Source organism: Aethalodelphis obliquidens, unplaced genomic scaffold (genome assembly GCF_003676395.1).
Source record: "Aethalodelphis obliquidens isolate GAN/ISIS:26980383/991018 unplaced genomic scaffold, ASM367639v1 scaffold7, whole genome shotgun sequence".
In the NCBI taxonomy this organism is placed as follows: Eukaryota; Metazoa; Chordata; class Mammalia; order Artiodactyla; family Delphinidae; genus Aethalodelphis; species Aethalodelphis obliquidens.
Window position 1 is genome coordinate 1,555,037 of NW_020837951.1, and position 23,598 is coordinate 1,578,634.

The 23,598-nt window shown below is 54.4% G+C and overlaps 1 protein-coding gene across 4 annotated transcripts in view; it reads left to right on the plus strand.

The window, feature by feature from the left end:
- Positions 1–23,576, plus strand: part of NACC2 (NACC family member 2) — a 70,570-nt gene extending 46,994 nt beyond the window's left edge. For 3 of the 4 annotated variants that reach the window (XM_027104304.1, XM_027104305.1, XM_027104303.1), the window contains exons 3-6: positions 17,357–17,521; positions 19,649–19,754; positions 20,050–20,147; positions 21,610–22,276. In XM_027104304.1, coding sequence (XP_026960105.1) covers positions 17,357–17,521; positions 19,649–19,754; positions 20,050–20,147; positions 21,610–22,115 — 875 coding nt within the window. In that variant the 3' untranslated portion in view covers positions 22,116–22,276. Of the gene's footprint in view, positions 1–17,356; positions 17,522–19,648; positions 19,755–20,049; positions 20,148–21,609 lie in introns of all 4 variants that reach the window. The other variant, XM_027104306.1, reaches the window with a different exon arrangement.
- The last annotated feature ends 22 nt before the right edge of the window (positions 23,577–23,598 follow it).

Genomic DNA, 23,598 nt, shown 5'->3' on the forward strand with positions numbered 1-23,598 from the left:
GGCCCAGCCGCTCCGCGGCATGTGGGACCTTCCCGGACCGGGGCACGAACCCGCGTCCCCTGCATTGGCAGGCGGACTTTCAACTGCTGCGCCACCAGGGAAGCCCATCATCAGTTAATTTTTAAATGTTGTACCACCCTTGAACTCCTGGGATAAGTCCCACTTGGTCATTATGTTTTATTGTTTTATATATTGCTGAATTCAATTCGCTAATGTTTTCTTAAGGAATTTTGCATCTAGTTCATGAAGGTTAATTATCCGTAGTTTGCCTGTAGTATCTGTGTCTGGTTTTGTAGGAGGATATGCTAACCTTATGTCTCTTCTCCTTAATTTTCTGAAAGTTTGTGTAAGTTTGATGTTATTTCTTTCTTAAGCATTTGATAGAATTCATTCACCAGTGAAGCCACTTGGGCCTGCAGTTTTGTTGTTGTTTTTGTTCCTTATGGGAAGGTTTTCAATTATACATTCTGTTAGTTTAGATGTAGAACTGTTCAGATTTCTCTCACATCTTGTTCGAGCCATGGTAATTTGTGTCTTTCAAGGAATTTATCCATTTCTGATCTATGCAGGTATTAATATAGCCGTGCCAGCTCTCTTATGTTTACTATTTACCTGGTGTTGGCTGTTTTCACCCTTTTCCTGTTAACCTACCTGTGTCTTAAAGCTCAATTCTTATAGATAGCACATGATTGAGATCTGCTTTTTTATCCGGTCTGACCATCTTTTATTGGGAATCTTTCAACCATTTACATTTAGTGTAATTTTCAAGGGGGTTAGGTTCAGGTCTGTCATCTCACTATTAGTTTTTTATTAGTCATGTTTTCTTTTTTTCCTCTTTTCCACCACCTTCTGATTGAATTTTTCCAGAGTTTCTCTTTAGCTCTGCTGTTGACCCAGTGGTTAGACATCCCCCCCACACCCCCGCCATGCTTCGGTCGTCTGGAGCTGACTCATGAATATTTGACTTATCCCATCAACCTTCTCAGGTATATCACCCCCTCCTGTGGAACTCAGACTTTCAAAACTGTGTGTTTTCATTTCCCCGCTCCGGTCCTTAGTGAAATTGTTGTCACGTATTTTACTTCTTCGTAGGCTATAAGCCTTATGGTGATGTTATTGTTTTTACTTGAAACCGACAGTTGTCTTTTTTCCACTTGTAGTCACTTTTAAAATTTAAATAGAGTAGAATTTACTCTTTGGGGCAAATTGTTCTCTGAGTTTAAACAAATGTATTTAGTCATGTGATCACCTCCATAATCAAGATGCAGAGCAGTCACCTCCCACATTTTATCATCCCCCTGTGGCCCCTTTGTAGTCTTTTCTTCCTCTCTCCCAACTCCTGCGACCACTGGTCTGTTTTCTGTCTCATCAGTGGAATCACACAGTGTGTGGCCTTTTGATTGAATGCATTTGAGGTCCATTCGTGTTGTGTGAGTTCGTGGTTCTTTTTTTTTTTTTTTGGACTGCTGAATAGTATTCCCACGATGGGTTTATCTAGTTGCCAGTCGAAGCACCTTTGGTTTATTTCTAGTTTTTAGTGGTGATGGATTGAGCTGCTGCAAACGTGGCATCTAGGTTTTTGTGCACACTTGAATTGTCAGTTCTTTTTGGTAAATTGGCCTAGGAATGAGATAGTGGGTCATATTGTAAGTGCATATTTAACTTTATAAGAAATTGCCCAAACTCTTGTCTAAAATAGTTCTGTCACTTTATATCGTCACCAGCAAAGCAGGAGAGTTCCTGTCATTCCATGATCTTGTCAGCACTTGGTTTTGTCTTTTTTTTAAAAGCCATTCTCGTGGTCTATAGGGGTGTCACACTGCAGTGTTCATTTGTATTTCTCTAATGTCTAATGACGTGGAACACCCTTTGTGTATTTATTTGCCATCTGTATACCTGCTCTGGTCAAGTGCCTCTTCGAGTCTTTTGCCGTCTTTTTATTGGGTGGTTTGAATATTGAGTACTGCTGATATGGTGTATTCCTTATACATTCTAGGTGTGAAAGTCCTGTGTTGGATATGTGACTCGAAACATTTTCTACTAGACTGCAGTTGGTCTTTTCTTTCTCTTACTAGTGTCTTTCATAGACATTTTAACATTTTGATGAACTTTATTTTTTAAATTTTTAAATCTTATTTTTGGCGGCGTCGGGTCTTAATTGTGGCACAAGGGCTCTTCTTTGCAGCAAGCAGGCTTCTCTCTAGTTGCGGCGTGCGGGCTCAGTAGTTGTGGTCCATGGGCTTTGTTGCCCCACGGCATGTGGGATCTTAGTTCCCTGACCAGAGATCGAACCCACGTCCCCTGCGTTGGAAGACGGATTCTTAACCACTGGACCGCCAGGGAAGTCCCCTGATGAAGTTTAAACGGTCAGTAATTTCTCTTACAGATGATGCTTTTGGTGGTGTATTTGATTCTTTACCTAACAAGATTATAAGAATTTTTTCCCCTGTGTTTTCTTCTAGATGTCTTATGGCTTTGGGTTTGACATTTAGTCTGTGGCCCATTTTGAGTTAATTTTTGTATAAGGTGTGAGACATGGATCGAGGTTCTGATTTTTTTTCCACGTGGATGTCTAATTTTTTTTAAGAAATTTAAAATATGAAAAAATGCCTATTGTGTTTACCCACATATTTACCTTGTCCAGTTCTTCATACTTCGTATAGATTAGAGTTTCTACCTGGTGTTATTTTTCTTCTGCTTGAAGAATTTCCTTCAACCTAGTGATGGACTAGTAGTGGATTCTGAAAAATCACAAAGAGGTCTTTATATCACCTTTTAAAAAATCTGCCTTATTGAAGTATAATTTATGTATAATAAAATTAGTCAGTTTTCATTGTACAGTTGTCACCTTCATTCTTGAAGGGTGTTTTTGCTGGATGTAGAATCCTAGGCTGACTGTTACTTTCTGCTTTCAGTAGACGTTCTCTTGTCTTCTGAAATGCATATTTTTTCCTTGGGAAATCATAGTCATTCTTTGAGTTTCTCTGTACGAGTTGTGTCTTTTCTTTTCAGGCAGCTTTTATTTCTGCTTACATTTTGTTGAGCTTTTTGGACGTGTGCGTTTCTACCATTATTTCTTCAAATGTCTTGTGCCCCTCCCCCCACAACTCCAATTAAACATGTTTTTGTCCCTGAGGTCCCAGGCTCTGTTTGTTTATTAGTTTTTAGCCTTTTTTTCTGTTTAGGCTTTAGATGGCGTCGTTTCCATTGCTGTTTCTTCATGGTTGCCGATCTTTTCTGCAGTTCCGTTTTGTTCTTATTCGTATGTTCCGTTTCTGCCCTCATTGAGTTCCTGCTTTTCCATTTTTTTTAAAGTTCTGATGGTATTTTCTAGCCGGTGTTAAAGCCTTTGCCTGCTCATGCTGTCCGCTTTGTTATTTCTCGGTCTGTTTCTACCCACTGATTTTTCTCCTCTTTGGGATCACCTTTTTGTGGTTCTTCACGTATCTATTAATTTTGTAACAGGTGCTGGACATCGTGGATGTAGAGCACCAGCAGTCTTGTCCTGAGTCTCTCATAGTGGAGTTAAGTGGAACTTCCATAATGGGTAATGATTTTGAGTGTTTTTCATACTCTCGACCCGTTATCTGCCTTCCTTTGTGAAGTGCCCGTTTAAATCTTCTCTCCCACACTTGCAGAGTGAGTTGTCTGTCCTTTTCTCACAACTTTTCGTGAGCTTCTCTGTACTCCAAATAGACCTCTTCTGTCAGACAAGTGTCGTAAATACCTTCTCCCACTCTGCAACTTGTCATCTTCTTAATAGAATTTTGATGTAATAAGTGTATTAACTTCTTTCTCTGTATCAATAGCTATTATATCTTGTTTAAAGGAATCTTCCTTTACCTCCAGATCAGTGTAATGTTCTGTGTACCTTAAAGTTGTCTTTTTGATTTGAAATCATTTTAAATTTACAGAAGTGTTTCAAGACAAGCACAAAGAACTCCTGTATACCTTTGCCTCAGACTCACTAGCTGGTAAGAATTTGCCACGTTTTGCTTTGTCGTTCTTTTTCTCTTTTTAAGTATAGGTTTGTTTTTTTTTTCTCTGAACCATTTGAAGGCAAGTTGCAGATATTATGCTCTTTTACCCCAAAATACTGAGCATTGCTTACAAACGGGACATTCTCTTGCATAAACACAGGACAGTGTTCAAAACTCAGGAAATTTTTTTTGGCTGTGCTGGGTCTTCAGCTGCAGCACGTGGGATCTTCGTTGCCGTATGCGTGCAGGACCTAGCTCCCTGACCGGGGATCGCACCCGGGCCCCCTGCATTGGGAGCACGGAGTCTTGCCCAGTGGACCACCAGGGAGGTCCCCAGGAAATTCAGTTTTGACCCAGCACTACTATATAATCAACGATGCTTAAATTTCCACGCTTAAATTCCTCCAGTTGTCTCAATATTGTCCTTTGTGGTCATGTGGGTTTTTCTGATCCAGTATTCAGTTCAGAATCACACGTTGCATTTCTGGTTCTTCTTTTATTCTGGAATAGATTCTCAGCCTTTATCCTTCACGAGACGTTCCTTTTGGAAGCACATGGGCTGGCTGTTTTGCAGAAGGTCCCTCTGTTTGGGTCTGCTGGGTTGGGTGCCTGGTGTGCGTTCCTGCTGGGATTCCACAGGAGCAATGCTGTGTCCTCCTCCAGCCACGACCCTGGCCTGGCTCAGTGTTGGTGATGGCCCCTTAGGTCGTTTGGTCAAGGTGATCTCTGCCAGGTAGAGTCACTGTGAGAAGAGAAGGTGTGTCATTAACCTTTCAGCCAACCCTTTTAGTGTTTGTTGATGACTCTTGCCTGGATTGATCACTACTCTGATGGTTGCAAAGTGGTGATCAGAACTCCGTAACTCCTACATTTATTAGTTGGTGGTCTTTTGTAGGGAAGAGCTTCTCCAGACCCCCTACTTTTTTATTTTATTCCTTCACTTATTGTTGTTGTTTATTTGGTGTTAGTATAAAGTTGCTTTTTTTTTTTTTAAAGCATTTTCATATTGTCTTTTTCAGCAAAATATCCCAGGCTCATCTTATGCTTTCTGTTCCCCAGCCCTGGAGTCAGCTTTTTTCCCTCTGAGTGGGGAATGGTATTTAGGAACCAAGATCTGGGTGCTACGTTTGCTTATTGCTACTAGGGTGCTGTTTTTATACCCTTTTAGTAGTCAGAGCTAGGAATTTATATATTTAAAAATCACGAGTTTGTACTGGTATCTCCAAATTTAACTCAATGTCCTAGGCTTCTCCCAGCCTCCTCTCTTCCTTACGTCTGTTTTCCCCTCTAACAGTCAAGATTCAGACTCCCCTGCTTTGTTATTAAGGCTTTTCTCTCTGTAGTAAGTATATCTGGAATTGATTTTTTTTTAATGTGGTGTGATGTGGGGCTCAAGATTTACTTTTTTTTTTTTTTAAAGGGGATTTAAAAAATATTTTTGGCTGCATTGGGTCTTACGTTGCTGCGTGTGGGTTTCTTTAGTTGTGGCGAGCGGGGGCTACTCTTCGTTGCGGTGCGTGGGCTTCTCATTGTGGTGGCTTCTCTTGTTGTGGAGCACGGGCTCTAGGCGCGCGGGCTTCAGTAGTTGTGGCTCGTGGGCTTAGTTGCTTCGCGCATGTGGGATCTTCCTGGACCAGGGCTCGAACCCGTGTCCCCTGCATTGGCAGGTGGTGGATTATTTTTTTTTTTTTTTAATGAGACCCTTTATTTATTTGTTTGTTTATTTTTGGCTGCATTGGGTCTTCGTTGCTGTGCGCAGGCTTTCTCTAGTTGCAGTGAGTGTGGGCTACTCTTTGTTGTGGTGCAAGGGCTTCTGGTTGCAGTGGCTTCTCTCGATGCGGAGCATGGGCTCTAGGCTCATGGGCTTCAGTAGTTGTGGCGCATGGGCTTCAGTAGTTGTGGTGCACGGGCTTCAGTAGTTGTAGCGCATGGGCTTAGTCGCTCCGCAACATGTGGGATCTTCCCGGACCAGGGCTTGACCTGCGTCCCCTGCACTGGCAGGCGGATTCTCAACCCCTGCACCACCAGGGAAGTCCCAGCCTTTTCTTTAAATATTGAAATGGTCATATAGTTTTCCTCTTCTGCTCTGTTAATATTATAAATTGCTTTTTCGAATATTAAAAAACCTTGTGTTTCTGGAATAAGCTCGACCTCGTTGTGATGTCGTATCCTTTTTACATCCCTCTGGGTTCAACTGCCTAATTTTTTTGCCCTTTTTGGGGGGGCTCTCTGGAGCTGTGACCACCCCCAGTCAGTGTTCATCTCCTAGAAGGAGGCCTCAGGTGGGTTGCCAGGTGGCCAGCAGTTGCTAAATTGAGGGAGCTGCTCCCATCTGGCCAGACCCTGAGCGTGGAGCCCCTGCTTCTGCCGGGGGTGCCCCCTGCCCACCACAGAGCTCCAGCCTAAACATTGGGAAACCTGTTAAATGCACACCCCGCACCCACACAAGGCACACACAGTGTGGGCGCCAGTGTAGGTACCCCAGACCCACATCAGAGGAGCGGGAGTTTGGACCCAGCGCCCGGACCACCGGCTGCGTGCGACAAGCCCGTGCTTTTCATATTGCCTCATATTTTCTCTAGGATTTTTGCCACTCTGTGGACGAGGGAGGGTGCCCTCTAATTTTCCTTTAAGGTAATCTCTCCCTTTTTCGCTAGCAAGGTTATCTGGCCTCATAAAATGATTCGACAATTATCACCCTCTCCCCCCTTTAAAAATGACCTGGAAGAGTTTGTATAACCTTAGTCCATTTCTTCAATATTTGAAGTAATGCCCAGATGAAGCCACTTAGGCCTGGAGTGTTTTGCAGGACGGTGTTTATTAGATTCATGTCTTTATTAGGTCCAAGTTCAAATTTCTTTTTCTTGTGTCAGTGTTGGTAAGTTGTGTTTCTCTTCAAGCTTATACGTTTCATCTAATTTTTAGATTTATTGGCATGAATCTACTACTTATATCCTCTTAAAATCTTCCTAATGTTTATCGAAGAAAGTGGCAGGCTGTGACTTGGGGCAGATCTGCCCCATGGCCTGTTTTGGTACAGCCCACAAACTAACGATGCTGTTTATATTTTTTAAGTGATGTGTAAAGGAGAAAAAGCAAAAACGAAGGACATTCAACAGAACCCAGCCTAAAAGACTGACGACCCTCTGGCCCTTTACAGTAGAAGTTTGCCAGCCCCTGTTCTGTAGGCTCTGCTGTGTCACGTTAATATGATATTAACAATTAATATTGTTAATTTGTGTCTTTTTGCCTCATTATCCTTCATTCAGTCTTGCTAGAGATTTTTCCAACATATTAGTCTTTTCAAAGAACCAGCTTTTGGCTTTTTCTCTCTTATGTATACAGTTGACCTTGGAACTGCACGGGTCCACTTATACACAGATCTTTTGCAATAAATACAGTACCTATAAATAAATATGCATTTCTTTTTCACATTTCCGTTTTGATGTCTAGTGCTGGGAACACGTATAATACCCACAGTGTTCCATATCCTATAAGACAATATCGATGCAGGTACTGAGAGACAGGTGATTCGTCTTGTAAACAGACGATGTAAACTGAAGATATTCGGTGAATACAGTCTAGTACTGTAAATGTATTTTCTCTTCCTTATGATTTTCTTAACATTTTCTTTTCTCTAGCTGACTAAGAATACAGTACAAATACATACACAAAATGTGTGTGAACTGACTGCACGTGTAAGGCTTCTGGTCAACAGTAAGCTATTAGTAGTTAAGTTTAGAGGGGAGACAGAAGTTATATGCAGCTTTTCGACTGCTCAGGGGGGTCGGCGCACCAACCCTCACATTGTCGAAGGGTCAACTGTACTTACATATATATTTTTTTTAATTTCAATTTATTTCTACTTCCTCTGAGTTAATCTGCTATTCTTTTTTTTTTTTTTTTGCGGTACGCGGGCCTCTCACTGTTGTGGCCTCTCCCGTTGTGGAGCACAGGCTCCGGACACGCAGGCTCAGCGGCCATGGCTCACGGGCCCAGCCGCTCCGCGGCATGTGGGATCTTCCCGGACCGGGGCACGAACCCGTGTCCCCCACATCGGCAGGCGGACTCTCAACCACTGCGCCACCAGGGAAGCCCTAATCTGCTATTCTTTTCCTAGTTTTCTGATCAATTGATTTCTCAGCCTTTTAAAATATGTGCACTTCAGGGCTGTCCACTTCCTGGTCCGCACAGCTTAATTCTACCCAACCCATTTTGATATGTCGTGTTTCCATCATCATTCAGTCAAACATATTTCCCAGTGCTTTCGTGATTTTTCTTTTCTTGACCCTTGGGTTATGTCCTGGTGTGTTGCTTAAATTTTCGAACATGTTTTGGATTTTCCGGTCATCTATTTGTTGTAATTTCTGAATTAAATTTCCTGTGGTCACTTCATTGCTCTGACGTCTTTTGAGACTCTGGGCCCCAGCAAATGTCCCATAGGCACTCGACAAAAACTACGCTGCACCAATAATTAAATCAGATCTTGCATACTCTTTCAGATCTGTTTTTATCTTCTTATGTTGGCTCAAGAGGTGGGGTGCTCAGGTCTCCAGGGAGGCTTATAGGTTTGCCATTTCTCCTTTTAGTTCTGCCTGTTATTATGAAGTTTTGATGTGGGTGCCTGTCAATTGCAGGCTTGTTTCATCTTCCTGGTGAACTGGTCCTCTTATCATCGTGAAATATCCTGTAGCACTAGGAAAGTTTCTTGCTTTGAAGTCTGCGTGGTCTTACATCAGCAGAGCTGCCCTGGCACCCTTCTCTCTGATGTTCACCTGATGCGAAGCTTACAGGATCTTAGTTCCCCAACCAGGGATTGAACCTGCGCCCTCAGCACTGAAAGCGCTGAGTCCTCACCATTGGACCACCAGGGAATTCCCTACCCTCGCCCTCTTATCTGGGATAACTTCCTTCATGTGGCTTCATGTCTGTAATCAGTTTGGAGTTCTGGGTCGTTATAGCTTCCCACACACACCCGCCCTCCTTCCCGGGCTCCCGTGACACACATGGTGTGCATTCACCACGTCCTGGGAATTCCAGGTGACTTTCATTCTGTTTTATGACTTTTCTATTTCTTTTTTCTTCTGCTGCTTTAACCTGGAAGTTTTGGATTGAATTATTTTCCAGTTCACCAGTCTTCTCATTTGCTCTGTTTAATTTCCTTTTCAACCAATCATATTTCTAGGATTTGATTGTTTTTATTGATTCTAGTTTTCTGGTGAAATTCTCCATCTTGTACATTTCTTGCACAAATTAAGAGTAGTTATTTGAAACGCGGTGTCTGCCTGTTGAACCTGTTACAGATCGCCCACGGGTCTGATCTAATGTCTCTTTGTAAATTGTGGGGTTTTTTTATTTTAATCATTTGGCTTTGCTTTCTTGTATTGCTGGTAATTTTTTATTGAATGCTTGCTTCACATTGTGTGAAGACATTTTGGAAGCTCTAAGCAGAGCTGCTCCAGAGAGGGTCTGGAACCTGTTAGAGGTTTGCCTGAACGGCCGTCGGATTTATCAAGCAGTGATGTGACCTCCTGGAGTAAGTCAGGCTGGACGTTCCCGGTTGCCCTGCTCCTGGGCCCTGGCTGTTCCCAGGTCTCGGCTGAAAGCCTGGGTGTTCCCCAGAGCACCGCCTCCTCAGCAGGCCCCAAATCTCGGTGTTTGTCCAGCCCATACGTGGGACACCACATTCTTTTTTTAATTTATTTATTTTATTTTTGGCTGAGTTGGGTCTTCGTTGCTGTGCACGAGCTTTCTCTAGTTGCGGCGAGCAGGGGCTACTCTTCACTGTGGCACGCTGGCTTCTCATTGCAGTGGCTTCCCTTGTTGCAGACAGAGCATGGGCTCTAGGCGTGCGGACTTCAGTAGTTGCGGCACGTGGGCTCAGTAGTTGTGACTCACGGGATCTAGAGCACAGGCTCAGTAGTTGTGACTCGTGGGCTCAGTAGTTGTGGCACGCGGGCTCAGTAGTTGCGGCGCACAGGCTTAGTTGCTCTGTGGCATGTGGGATCTTCCCGGACCAGGGCTCGAACCCATGTCCCCTGCACTGCCAGGCGGATTCTTAACCACCGCGCCACCAGGGAAGCCCCCATAAGTTTGTTTTCTATGTCTGTTGAGTCTGTTTCTGTTTTGTAAATAGTTCGTTTGTATCATTTTTTAAGTTTCCACGTGTAAGTGGTATCTCATGATACCACTTTCTCTGTCTGATTTACTTCACTTAGTATGATACTCTCGACTGGGCGACTTCTTTTAATGCAGCTTTTAGAGTTGTTCTTGCCGAGGGACTCAGTCCACTATTGGCTACTGCCTCCTACTCACAGTGGGCGTCTCCGGGGTATTTTACAAGTTCAGTGCATGTATTTTTGTGTAGCTCACGTGTGCTCGTTATCTTAAAGAATGTAGAACGATCATACAGTGAAAAGCCGTTCTCCCACGTGGCCCCTCCGCCTCCCACTCTGGTCCCCAGAAGCACCCACGGGTGGGCAGGGAGGCTGCGAGCTTCTCAAGGGCAGCACCGGACAGGAGGATGGAGAACAGAAAAGGGACGTGGTCAGGTTGGCGATAGAAGAGCTGCCGGGATCGCTGTGGTGGGGGTGAGGAGACCAGGTGGGGGACCGGTGGGGTCTCCCAGGGCCAGATTTGGGCGCAGGAGACAGAAGAACCCAGAACCGTGGGCCTGGGGAGGGGCAGCACCAGGTTTCATTGGGATGGGCTTCCATTCAGTGGGAGGGGGAGCTGCCCAGAGGGAGTTGCAGGTGTACTGAGCCGTGGCCCGCGGGGCCAGTCACCAGGTCAGGTGGCTGCGGTGCAGGCTTGCACTGGCCGCAAAGCCCTGCTGGAGCACCGTCCGGGGGCTGGTCTCTCGGCCCTGCGTCTTCCCCAGCAGCTACGCCTGTAACTTCCTGAGCACGGGGCCTGGAGACCCGCTGTGTCCCTTTGTGTCCTGGCAGCCGGGGTTTACACACAGGTCCTCCCGGCTCTTGGCCGCGTGTTTCTGTTTCCACCTTTATTTTTCTTTCTTACTGGCTTTTCCCTGCCAGACTTTTGCTATTTTTTACCCCACATGCCAAATTGCATTGGCTCTTGGATGCATTTCGTGCCCCCGTTTTAGATCCAAGAAATGGGATGCATCTTACAGTCGGTGGTGTATCACAGTTACGTTGGTGTCACGGAAAAGACAGAATGATGCCCGTGGTGACCCCCCCAGCCGCCTGGGCCCAAGTGCATCTGTAGGAACCACCACCTGCCCTGTTCCTGGGATGCGGATACAGGTGTGTTCAGTGCACAGATGTCCTTCACGGGTGTGGCCCTTTCAAAACTGCCAGTCTGGTTGGCACTGAGCTGGCAGCTGCAGAGATGGGCTAGGTCGCCCACCCGTGGTGCGTTTGTCACGAGTGGAGGCCACCCGGAGCTGAGCGGGAGGGGGCTGGGGAGGGCCAGGCGGCCACCTGGCATGGGGTGGTGTGGCCTGAGTGTCCACCGCCCAGAACAGCTCCGTCAACCAACCCCCAGGGCCCCAAGACTCCACCGTGCTGCTCCGACTGTCACCCCCCAACCCCATCCCCTGGCGGCCACTGTTCTCTGTCCCCATGGTTCTGTCTTTGGAGCGTGTCCGACACGTGGACCTGCCCGGGAGATAACCCCGGACACTGGCCCCTCTGCTGGGCGCAGTGAACCTGGGATCCATCCAAGTTGTGCATCAATAATTTGTTCCTTCTTGCGGCCCTGTGGTGACTGTCACGTGGATGGCTTCCTGGCTGTCCCTTCCCCTGACGCAGGACATTGGGTGTTTCCCGTTTGGGGCATCTGTGAGCAGAGCGGGTGTGGACATTTCTGTACGGGGTTCGTCGCGTCCAGCCCTCATCTCTTTCTTCTCCTGGGTAAATACCTAAAAGTGGAATTGCTGGCTCAGCTGTGCATACGGTTGACTTTATAACAAGTGCCGCGTGGTTTCCAGTGTCCTCACCACCGGGACGGGCATTCCAGTGGCTCCGTGTCCTTGCCGGCACGTGCTGCGCCCAGGTCCCACTGAGCCGTCCTAATCACGAGCGGTGGTATCTCAGCACGGCTTTAGTTTCCATTTTTCTAACGGCTCAGGACGTCGAGCATCTCCATCTATGCGTTCTCTGGCGAAGTGTCTGTTCAGATCTTCCGCCCATTTGTTTTCGTTTAGCATCTGTATTGGAGTGTAACTGCTTTACAATGGTGTGTTACTTTCTGCTTTGGCCCGTTTTTAAAATTGGGCTTTTCGTTTTCCTCCTGTTGAGTTTCGAGAGGCCTCCCTGGAGACACGTGGTTTGCAGATCTTTCCTCGGTCGGTGGTAGCTGGCTTGTCTTCTCGTCTTTTACAGACACGAGTTTTTCATTTTGATGACGTTTAGTTTCTCATTTAATTTCTTTTAGGGATTGTGCTTGTGGAGTCATGTCTAGGCTTTTAGCTGAAGCCAAGATCACAGATTTTCTGGTGAGAGTTTTGTAGTTTTGCGTTTTACGTTTAGATCTGCGACCCACTTGTGTTCATCTTTGCGTAAGGTGTGAGGTCCGGCGCGTGGGTCTGTGCCTGTGTGTGACCTGTGACTTGGCACCGTTTGTTGGCAGACTGTCACCTCCTTCTTTGGGTATGTGTGCCTCTTTATCACAGACCGGCCAAGCGTACCTGTGTGGGTCTGTCTCCGGGCCATGCACTGTGTGTCTGGCAGGCCTGGTCACTGTGCACTGTGGGGAGCCAGTGTCGGGTGGTGTGGTGCAGCATTTTTCTTTCCATTTGGTTTTCAGTTGTATTTTTCTATATAATTAAGAACTAGGGGTTCGGTTTCTTATGCTGCCATCTGAACCAATGGCATACACTTCCGTGGAGTGGGCATCACCTTTTCTGTCCCCTGTCCGCCCCACCCAACCTCAGCAAAGCTACACTGCGGCTGGACCAGGGCGGCTCGGGCACCTGCCGGTGGTCACCCACCTTGCCGGGGCTCCCGGGGGCGGGGGCTGCTTATGGTGACTCCCTAGGACACACTGTGGATTTGGGGACGGGAACAGGGGCCCTTTGGGGCTTCCTGGACATGACAGCATCCTGTGGTCGGGTGTCTTGGTGTGTGTTGCCCAAGGAGAGGGTCCAGTGATTTCTTCAGATTCCCAGTCTTTGACCCTCAGGAGGTTGAGGAAGTTCAGGACTGAGGTCAACGTGACCCTCCCAGTTTCTCTCCTTCCATTCATTTTTTTTTTTGGCTGCGCTAGGTCTTCGTTGCTGCACGCGGGCTTTCTCTAGTTGCGGCGAGAGGGGGCTACTCTTTGTTGCAGTGCGCGGGCTTCTCATTGCAGTGGATTCTCTTGTTGCAGAGCACGGGCTCTAGGCGCATGGGCTTCAGTAGTTGTGGCACGCGGGCTCAGCACTTGTGGCTCACAGGCTTAGTTGTTCCACGGCATGTGGGATCTTCCCGGACCAGGGCTCGAACCTGTGTCCCCTGCGTTGGCAGGTGGATTCTTAACCACTGCGCCACCAGGGAAGTCCCCCATTCATTCTTCTAAAGAACAATTTTTTTTATTGTGGTAGAGTGTAGCTGATATAAGATTTACTGTTAAGACCACTTCTGAGTGCACAGAATCAGGTACGTGCACACTGTGCCGCCATCACCTCCAGAACTCTCTCATCTTCCAAACTGTCCCCACTCGACACTTGCTCCCCTCCCCCCACCCCAGCCCCAGGCCCCACCGTCCACTTCCTGCCTCCGTGGGTTTGACTCCTTCAGGGACCTCACACGAGTGGGTCCTGCAGGCTGTGTCCGTCCGTGTCGGGCTCACCTCCCTTGTGTGATGTCTCCCCTGTTTGGGTTCAGGCAGGTGTCGTGGTGGGGGCAGCAGGACCTTGAAGGCCCAGCCTGGACCCCTCTTCCTCTCTAGTTGGAGACCCTGCAGGGCCCACCATGCACCCTCTGAACACACTGGTGTCTTCTTTGGCCCTTGTGGTCTGAGGGAAGCTTCTGCCTGCCTCTGTCCCTGCTGCCCATTTGCCCAGATTAGCTGCTGTTCCAGATGGTTCCATCGGGACCTTTACCACCGTGACTCACCTTCCCTACACACAGAGGGATTGCTCGCCCCCCGATACAAACAGCTAACTGCTTTCACGCGCTTCTCTCCACATTTCACGGGGCCTAAGTATTTGGAGCGCACGATCCTAGAAACCAACGTTATAAAGGGTTATAAGCGGGGCCGTTGACGACGCAGGCGGCCGCCGGGCCCCCCGTGCGCAGGGAGACCTGGGTGTGATCCGAGGGGTCTCTGCAGGCTGCCACACCCCTGCCCACAGCCCCCCGAGGGGTCTCCCATCACCCTTGCCGTCAGGCACTGGAGTGACCCCGCCAGAGGCCGCCGGGGAGACTGGAGCGGCCCCGTCACTATGGTGCACAGACTCTCCTGGGTTTCCAGAACCTGTTCGTAACTCAGCACCCCTCCCTAGAAGGAGGCCGCTGGAAGCTCGGGCCGGGCCGTGGGGGGTAATTCGGGGCGGGGAGGGCCGGGGGCACGCGAAGCAGCTCGGAGCACCTTTCCAGATGAGCCGCCGCTCTGCTGGTATTTTTAGCGGGTGCAGAGTATCCGGCACATGGCGGAGCAGAAATAGAAGTGGTTCTTTTGGCTCTTCTGGATCTGACAGCCTCTGGCGCTAGGGGAGCCGTGCTGGGGCTGGGGGGGCGGGTGCCGTGTGGAGCACAGACAACTTCTGCTGTTTGGAGGAACATCGAGGCCGAGGAGTTGTACGTGGGGATTATGTCTGCTGGTGAGCGCTCTTTATGTAAATGCCACGGCGCCAGCGCCGGCGCCCTGCTCCCGAGTCGTCTGCCAGTGTAATCACAGCAGACTTGGCGGAGGGGGAGGGGGAGGGGGAGGGGGGGGGCGGGTAATTATGTTTTAAAATACCATCCGGGTTGTTTTTCCTGTGCTCCCTGAGCCCCTGGGTAATTCCGGGTTTGGAAGGTTCTGGCGGCTCTCTGCTGATCTGCCCCCACCCACTGTCAGCGTTCCCCAAACATGCCAGGTGGGAAATGCTGCCGGAACCCCCCGAGCGGCCACCCTTCGGACTTCTGCCCTGAGCTGTGCTGCAGCCTCGCCCAGGGCTGGGCTGATTCAGGAAAACTCCCTCCTTTGAACTGGAACTGGCCGCCGCCAGGCCGAAGGCACCGCGTGCCACCCTCACCCTGTGCATGCTGACAGGTGCCTCCCTAGGACCGGCTGAGCCCCGAGGGGACAGGGGGAGGGGTGGCCTGGGGGTCCCCTGGTGGGGACTGGGGCTGACTCCGGAGCGGGTGATTCCAGACCCAGGCCGGGTGGGCTAGAGCAACAGGTGGGTCCCCAACCCATCCTCGGGGCTGGAGCTGACCATCCTGCCTTCTCCCGTGGGACTCGCCCTGTGGTTTGGGGGGTGCTGGCCCTTCAGGGACTGGGCAGCCCTGACCTTTCCCCCACAAGAGCTTGGTGCAGAGATAACTAGGGGCTAATCCATGCTCACACGGTGTCAGGTCTGGGGCTTGGGCACCCTTCCTTGCCAACCTCCCCCTCCTGAAGGGCTTCCAGGTCCTTCTCCCAGCCCCACCTGGCCTCCCCCAGACTTAGGTGCCTCTGCTGAATTTCCCTGTGACCCCAAAGGGGTGTCACAGTGCAGAGGGGATGGGACACCGGCCAGCCCAAGGGGCTGCCTCTGACCATCTTGGAGTGGCCTCGGGACCTCCGCCACAGGCTCTGCCACTCAGCCCCTGCCCTGAGGCTGCTGGAGGAGGGCTTCCAGCCCAGCCTTGCCCTCTGGGTGTCTGAGCCCTGGGAGGTTTTGCAAGCCACCCTCTCCCCCACAGCGGTCACTGAGGCTGCTAATGAGAGCCGCTGTCCTCAGCAAGGAAAACCCAGCCCCGGGTGGCCATCAGAGCAGCCCGGAGCCTTTCCCACCTGCAGACCCTGCCTGGGTGCCCGCGTGACGGGCGGGTGCCCGGGGGACGGGCCCTGGGGCCTTCACCTGCAGGCCTTGCTGCTCAGCCAGGTGTGTGGCGTGGGCCCGCCCTGGAGCAGCTGTGATTTCTCAACGACGACAGCTGCCGGGAGCAGGTGGCCCTCCCAGGAGTGACCCAGGATCGCCATGTGCTGGGGACACAGGAGGGAGGCCGTGCCCCTGCCCTGTGTCTGGCCAGGATGGCTCGAGTGCGGGCCGCAGGGTGAGGAGTGCTGGACGGGTGGCCGTGTGTGAGCCTGAACGGGGAGGCCGGCCTGCGGTACAGCCCGGCCGGGTACAGGCCTCCAGCTGACCGTGCATTGGGGGCCGGGCATGTGATGCTGCCTGGGCTGCTGGCGCCGGGCAGGAAAATGAGGAGGGGACGGGGGGCAGGCGCAGGGCAGGACGTGGGGGCCTGCTTGTAGGGTCTTGGGGCGCCGAGCCTGGTGAGGTGGGGTCCTGCCCACCATGGGGGCCTCTACGCGGCCGCTGCCCTCACCCGGCCTGGCCACCTGCTGAACCCTCAGGGCTGGGCACTCCCTGCAAGCAGGGGGCAGGCCCTCGGCCTCCCAGCGCCTGGGGAGGCACCTGGATGTGCTGGGTGCCCAGCAAGTGCCCGATAGACTGCCCCCCCTCCCCATGAGCCCGAGAGGGAACCCCCAGCCCAGCCTTGAGCCCCTGCAGAGGGCCCGTGGGTAGGTGGGTGGTTAGGAGGCCGGGCGGGGGGACGGGCCGAGGCCATGCTCTGCTGGGTGTCCCGTGCGTGGTGCTCGGGCTCAGGGTGTGACACGGGGACTCCGAGGGGGCCTCCCCCGCTCCCCGCCCTCCCGCCCCATTATAGCTGCAGGTGCTGGCGCGCCTGGGGGTCCCTGGATGACCCCCAGTAGTGGTTCGTCAGGAACCTCCCCAGACGGCCCGGAGGCCCGGAGCCGGCGCTGCCCGGCCGCCACCGCCTGGCTTTACTGGTGGCGAACACTGATGGCGCTGCTCTTGGCCAGGAATGCGTGGTGCAGCCTCTGGGGGCGGGGTGCCCACGTGCAGGGGGGCTGCTGTGAGGAGACAGGCTGGGGAGCGGTTGACCGTACAGAGCTGTTCCCCTCCCCCGCTCTGCCCAACCTCCGCCCTGCCCCCACCCCCAGCCCTGAGCCCTCATTCCCGCTTTCCCTGCAGGCCTCAGCCTGCTGGACATCCCCACCCTGGGAGCCTCCCAGGCCCCCGGCGACTTGTTCCCAGGCCGGCTGGGAGTCCCTCGCCTGCCTTCTCTGCTCTCTGGGTCACTCGGGTCCTCCCGGCAGGGGCAGCACCTGCTGGGCGGGGAGGGTGGGCATGCGGCAGGCCTGGTCCGGGCCTGGGTGGGCAGGAGGGGAGCTCTGCTGTGTCCCTGACTGGGTGGCCTCTGGGCCCACAGTGCAAGAGAAGCCGGAGCCCGTGCCACTGGAGAGCCGTTCCTGCGTCCTCATCCGCCGCGACCTGGTGGCCCTGCCCGCCAGCCTCATCAGCCAGATCGGGTACCGCTGCCACCCCAAGCTCTACTCCGAGGGGGACCCGGGCGAGAAGCTGGAGCTGGTGGCAGGTGAGGCCTCACCCCCACCCTGTCTATTGTATGCAGCTGCCCTGCCGTTTATTTTTTCTTCCGAGCTGTGAACAATGGACTCATCACCAGTCAGTCAAAAAAAAAAGAACATCTTAAATTTCCTCTAATTTCCTTTTAGAAGAATGTGTCATTAAGAGGAGTTATTCAATTGAATTAATTTAGCATTTTAATTGAATCCCCTGGGCTGGTCGGGCTTCTGATTGGCAGGGACTGCAATCATGATTGTGTTTTAATTTAGGTCGGGGATAAAACCAAGTCCCCCCCACCCCACCCCCAGCTCCCCAAGTGTCCAATTGCCTCCTTCGAGGGGTGAGTGACCAGAGCTTCCAAAGGGCAGCTCCCAGGCAGCAATGGACTTGTTTCTTCTGTAAAAACAAACAACACAGTGGGGTCCAAAGCCCCTTAGGGCTCGTGCCTGTTGGAAATATTTATCTTCTCAGTGTTGGGATTCATTCGGCCTCGCAGCTCCTTGTAGATTTTTTTTTGGTCCGTGCTGTGAGGAGTGTGGGATCTTAGTTCCCCGACCAGGGATTGAACCCGGGCCCTCGGCAGTGAGAGCGCAGAGCCCTAACCGCTGGACCGCCAGGGAAGTCCCTCCTTGTAGACTTTTAAGGCTGTCTGGCGGGAAGATGAGAATTGATGGGGCCTTGCCTCTTCCTCCGTGAGCTGCTGGGCCATCACTCCTGACCGGCACCCGCCTGCCGCGCCTGGGCAACGTTATGGGGTTCCTTCTGCCTGAGCCGTCCCCCCTTCTGGAACCACGCCTCAGCAGGCGGCCTCGCCTTTCAGCCGACAGGAGGGCAGCTGGGCGGCGTTGGCTGGTCTGGGTGGACCTGGGTGGGGTGGGGATGCCCCCGGCCATGCCCGAGCCCCCCCGCCCCTGCTGCCTGGCGTTGTTCCAAGCAGCACCCAGCTTCTCTGTTCAGGGAGCGCCAGCGTCAGGCTACGCCGGGTTCTCGGGGCCCTGGGGATGGGTGTGGTCCCCAGGGAGGCCTGTCTATCAGTTTGGGGTTGGGAAGAGCACAGGCCGGCGGCCTTCCCTCGCCAGGCCCCACCTGGCCCCAGGCCTCCTGCTAAGCCCCCCTTTACAGATCTCCCCACCGCGAGGGGGCCGTCCGGCCCGTGTGGCTCAGGGTGACCTGCCCTGCCCTTGGGTTTGAGGCTCTGCAGACCTGGGGTGGGGTGAGGCCCTGCGGGACCCTGGGTGTGTCGTGGCCGGAGACGCCCAATGGTGGTCTCCATCTAGAGTCAGCCACGTGCTTCTTAACCGGTGCCTGTGGGCTTCTCTGGAGACCTGGCTTGTGGGGAACAAAACGTTAAGGTGGGGAAGGGCCCCCGCAGCCGGAGTGGCAGCTTTCACAGGGGTCCTCGCATCTCTGCCCTGCCCCCTGCCGCCCAGAAGGGAACCATGTTCATGTTTCCGATGAGGAGATTCAGCACGTGCCCTGTAAAAAGTCAGATCGTAGACAAAGGCCCAGATGAGGCCCTGCAGGCGCCCGTGTTCTTCACGACGGCTGACTCTTGCAGAAGCTCCTCTCCACGGGCAGCATCCAGGGTAAACAGAGGCCTCCCCGAGGCTCCTGTCCTCCCTGTCCTTCGTTGGCCTGAACCCTGGCGGGGGCCCGGCCTGGCCAGACCGCGGGGTGAAGAGCGCTGCGGGGCTCACCGGTCCCGTCTCCGCCCTGGGCCGGCTCTTCCGTCCCGGCACCCGGAGAGGTCAGTGCTGGGCAGGGGGGAGCTGCAGCCCGACCTCCATGATTCCAGCTCCCATCACTGCCCACGGTTCTTCCGTGTTCAGGGAGAACTGAGAGGCAAGATGAGTGTTTCCCAAACGCAAACGCAGGTCGGCTCCAGGCAATCCCCTCGAGGCTGGGAGGGCAGTTCGGGGACAGCCCTTTGAGGCGTGTGACCAAGGCTGCCTGCTCCTGGTGACAGGGCCCCAGTGCAGCGGGGAAGGCCTGGAGCGTGGGGTCCCAGGCCTGGAGGGGGGCTGCCCCAGACCCTGCCTCACCCGCGGGCCGCCCGCCCCGGCCGCAGCAGCCCCTGGGCCGCCCGTGGCCCTGGGTCTGGGGCTGAGGGCCTCTCTTCTGTGTGTGGCGGCCGCAGGCTCCGGCGTCTACATCACGCGTGGCCAGCTGATGAACTGCCACCTGTGCGCGGGGGTGAAGCACAAGGTGCTGCTGCGGCGCCTCCTCGCCACCTTCTTCGACAGGTAGGTCCCCCGCGGGCCCTGCGGTCTCTAGAATCTTCTCTAGATGAGGCCGTGCGTCCAGGCTCCCCCACCTTCCCGACCTCACAGGTGTCAGCCCGAGGCCGTCGGCCAGACCCGGGTCTGGGGAGGGCTTGTGGACCCCCGTCCCCGCAAAGCGAAGAAGCACACCGGCTCCACGCCACTGGGGGGGCTCCTTCCCCTAAGGGGCGGTGGGGCGTGCAGGCAGGGACCCCGTTCCCGTGCGTCCCCTCCAGCCGGCGGCCTCACGCTGCCCCCCTTCCTGTCCTCCCTCCAGGAACACGCTAGCCAACAGCTGTGGCACGGGCATCCGCTCGTCCACCAGTGACCCGAGCCGCAAGCCGCTGGACAGCCGCGTCCTGAACGCTGTGAAATGTGAGAGGAGGACTGGGGTCTCGGGGGTGGGGAGGCATCTCGAGGAGCTCCAGGAGCCCCCAGGCCCTCGGGTGTCAGCCTGGGAAAGGTGGCTTCTCCCCAGGAGCAAGCCGGGCCGCAGGGTCGAGGGGGAGAAAAGAGCAGCTCGCGGGGGCCCGGTCTCGAGGTGTTAACATTCTTGGTAGGTTTCCAAGCGTGATGAATTCAGCTGCGAAACTATTTTAATATGTGAAATAGATCTAATTTTCCTTTTGGAACAAAACCGCTTATTTACATTTTGGGGTTATTTTGAGCCTTTGCCATCTGCTCGGCCCGCTTCTGCCTCCCGCTGCCGGGCCCGTGGGGGCGGAGTCTGGTCCATCTCGGTGGCAGACCGCCGCCCCCGTCCCCCCCTGCACCCCCCAGACGAGGAGGAAGCCACCGGTGCCCGGCACGGGCCAGCCAAGAGCACGTCCTCCTGTAGCTGTCGGCACGCGAAACACTGTCTTAGTTTTCTGGCTTAAAAAATCTCTTGTGAGGCTAATTCTGTTTTAGAGCAAAGAGGGGCCTTTGCAGCCAGTAATCGCGTCCCAAAGCACGGGTGGGGTGCCGGCAGCGGCTCTGGGAAGATGCGGAGAGGGGGTGCAGCTGGTGTTGCCCCAGAGCAGGGCTCGCAGTGGAGGGGGCTCACCCTGGGGGCCCCGCCTCTGGGTTCCGTGCTGTTCGGAGAGCTGGGTCGTGAGGCTCCTAGAGGAGGAGGGGGGAGAGGGCATATCGTTCTTATTGCGGGTGATGATGCCACTGCTGGGCTGGGGTCTCCGGGCCGGGCACTGGGCTGAAGACAGGTGTCAGCCGGCCCCCTCCTCACTCCATGCCAGCCCTTTGATCGGGCCCAGAGAGACCCGAGCCTCACAGCTGAGTGGGTGCCCAGGCCCTGCCCCGATTCCCACTCCACCAGGGCAGGGATTCTCAAAGGCTTGTCTGACCAAAGATGCAAGGTGGGTGGGACAGAGTGGGAAAGCGAGGTCCAGAGATGGGGGCCCACCCAAGGCCGCACTGCCAGCCAGTGGTCCGGAGGAGCCAGAGCCCCCTGGGCCCTCTGTGCTCCCGCTAGAGCCACAGGCTGGGGTCCTGTTTGCTCTGACTGCCCCTCCCCTGAAGGTTCCCCCAGGCTGTCCCAGAGGAGCAGGGTGGGGCTTCCAGCAGTGAGAAAGGTGACCGCTGGTCTTCAGGCTGACCCAGGAGGGGCCTCGGTGGCCCTGTGGTCTCCCTTGCCAGAGGGGAACAGAGTGGAGGAGACCCTGGAGGTGCCCGGCCTGCCCCACTGGCCCCGCGGCGGCCTCTCCAGCCCAGAGTGCTCTGCCCCCTGGCTTGTCCAGGGTATCTCGGTCCCACGGCCCCTCAGGAGGCGGAGGGCCGGCATCGTGGGATTCCTGCGGGTGGGTGGCCGCTCACGCCACCTCCCGACGCCCTGTCCTTGCAGTGTACTGTCAGAACTTCGCCCCCAGCTTCAAGGAGAGCGAGATGAACGTGATCGCCGCGGACATGTGCACCAATGCCCGCCGCGTCCGCAAGCGCTGGCTGCCCAAGATCAAGTCCATGCTGCCCGAGGGCGTGGAGATGTACCGCACGGTCATGGGCTCCTCGGCCGCCAGCGCGCCCCTGGACCCCGAGTTCCCGCCCGCCACCGCGCAGGTGTTTGAGCAGCGCATCTATGCCGAGCGGCGGGGCGACGCAGCCGCCATCGTGGCTCTGAGAACTGACGCTGTGAATGTCGACCTGGGCACCTCCGCCAACCCCACCTTCGAGGCCGGCTCGGAGGCCGACGGGGCCGGCTCGGTCGTCCAGGAGGTGGCCGCGCCTGAGCCGCTGCCTGCCGAGGGCCAGAGCCCCCCGCAGCCCTTCGAGCAGGGCAGCGCCAGCAGCAGCCGGCCCGCGACGCCGGCCGCAGGGAGGAGACCGGAGGGCCCGTACGCAGGGACCTTGTAGGGGCCCGAGGCCGGACGGGGCGCCAAGGCGGGTACTGAAGCTGCTTGCATGCGTTACTAATACAGACAGATGTGGTCAAGCCACTTACCTACTGAACTGCTACTGTTGCCTGAAAAAAATGTGATTTTTATTCTGCTTGTATTTAAAATTCATGAAGGAAACAAATGCATTCGTTATACTGTAAACGATTAGGCCCCTGGCGACCTAGTTGCGAGGAAGGTCCCGGGGCTCCTTTTTGATATTCGAGAGGTTAGTCTCCACGTTGTAGCTTTCCCTCCCCCTGTTCGGGGAGGGGGCGAGAGGCCGCCAGACCCTGGTGCCCGGCCTCCTGCCCCCACGGCTCCCTCTGCCTGGGGCGAAGCCAGGGGCCTGTGGGGCGGGAGCACGTGTCTCGGGACCCTCGTTCCTTTCCCGTGGGGACCCCCCCACTCCTCCGGGACCACGGGCCAGGGCTGGGCCCCCAGGGGCCACACTCCTTGTTCTCCCTTCTTCCTGAGACTCGGGGCTCAGGCCCGCCGGGTCCGCCGTGCGTGTGGGGTGTGGGTGTGTGTGCGGAGCGTGTGTGAGCGTATGCGGGGGCGGTGGTGACGGCACAGTGGTGGGCTGTGCTGGTCACTGTGGGCGGTGGAAGCGATCTGGGCTGCGTCTGCTCTCCTGCCCCGCGCCCATGGGGTCTGCCCGACCCCTGCGGCTCCATGGACCCTCGGTCCACCTGGGACCCAGGGCCTGGGCTGCCGGCCCTGGCACCTGCTGGCTCCAGCCTGGCCACCCGCCCGGCCACCCGCCCACCATCCTGTGAGGTGGGGCCGCTGCCCCGGGGCAGCCCACGCAGTCCGCAGCCACGTTGGGTTTATGTTTGTTTGTTTATTTGTTTTCGTCTTAATTCAGATCTATTTCATGTATGGTTTGGAAACTTTCAGACCCAAAACAGCAAAAAAATTAGGGAGGATTGGGGTCCCTGCCCCAACCCACTACGGCTTGGGGGTGGGTCCACCTGGATACCATGTCCCCCTGCCCGCCCCGGCCAGGTCCCACTCACCTCCTGTTGAAGTGCAGCCAGGGTGTGTTCCGGAGGAAGGGAGCGGGGGGCTGGGATGGGGCTGGAGCCAGGCCCCTCGGTGCTGGGCTCCCCCGGATGTGCTCCGAGCCCTGGGGTATGCGCGCCTCTGACGCGGTGGGTGGGTGGGTGGATGGTGGGCACAGGCCTGAGCTGGGGCGATTTGCAGGTGCACGGGTTCTGGAATGCATGGCGGGCGGGGTGGCGGGGGCGTGGAAGTGTTGGTTTGAGGCTGGAAAGCTCACTGTGAAGTTTAATTGCTGTTTGCGGGGAGGGGGCGCAGGCTGTCCGAAGTGCTCGTGTCCAGACGTCCAGGGGCTGCCTTCCCCTCGAGTCCCAGGCAGCCCCCAGGCCTGGCCAGAGGCACACCCCACCCCCAGACTTGAGCGGGCCTGCTGCTTCCCCCCCCCCCCCCCCCCCCCCCCC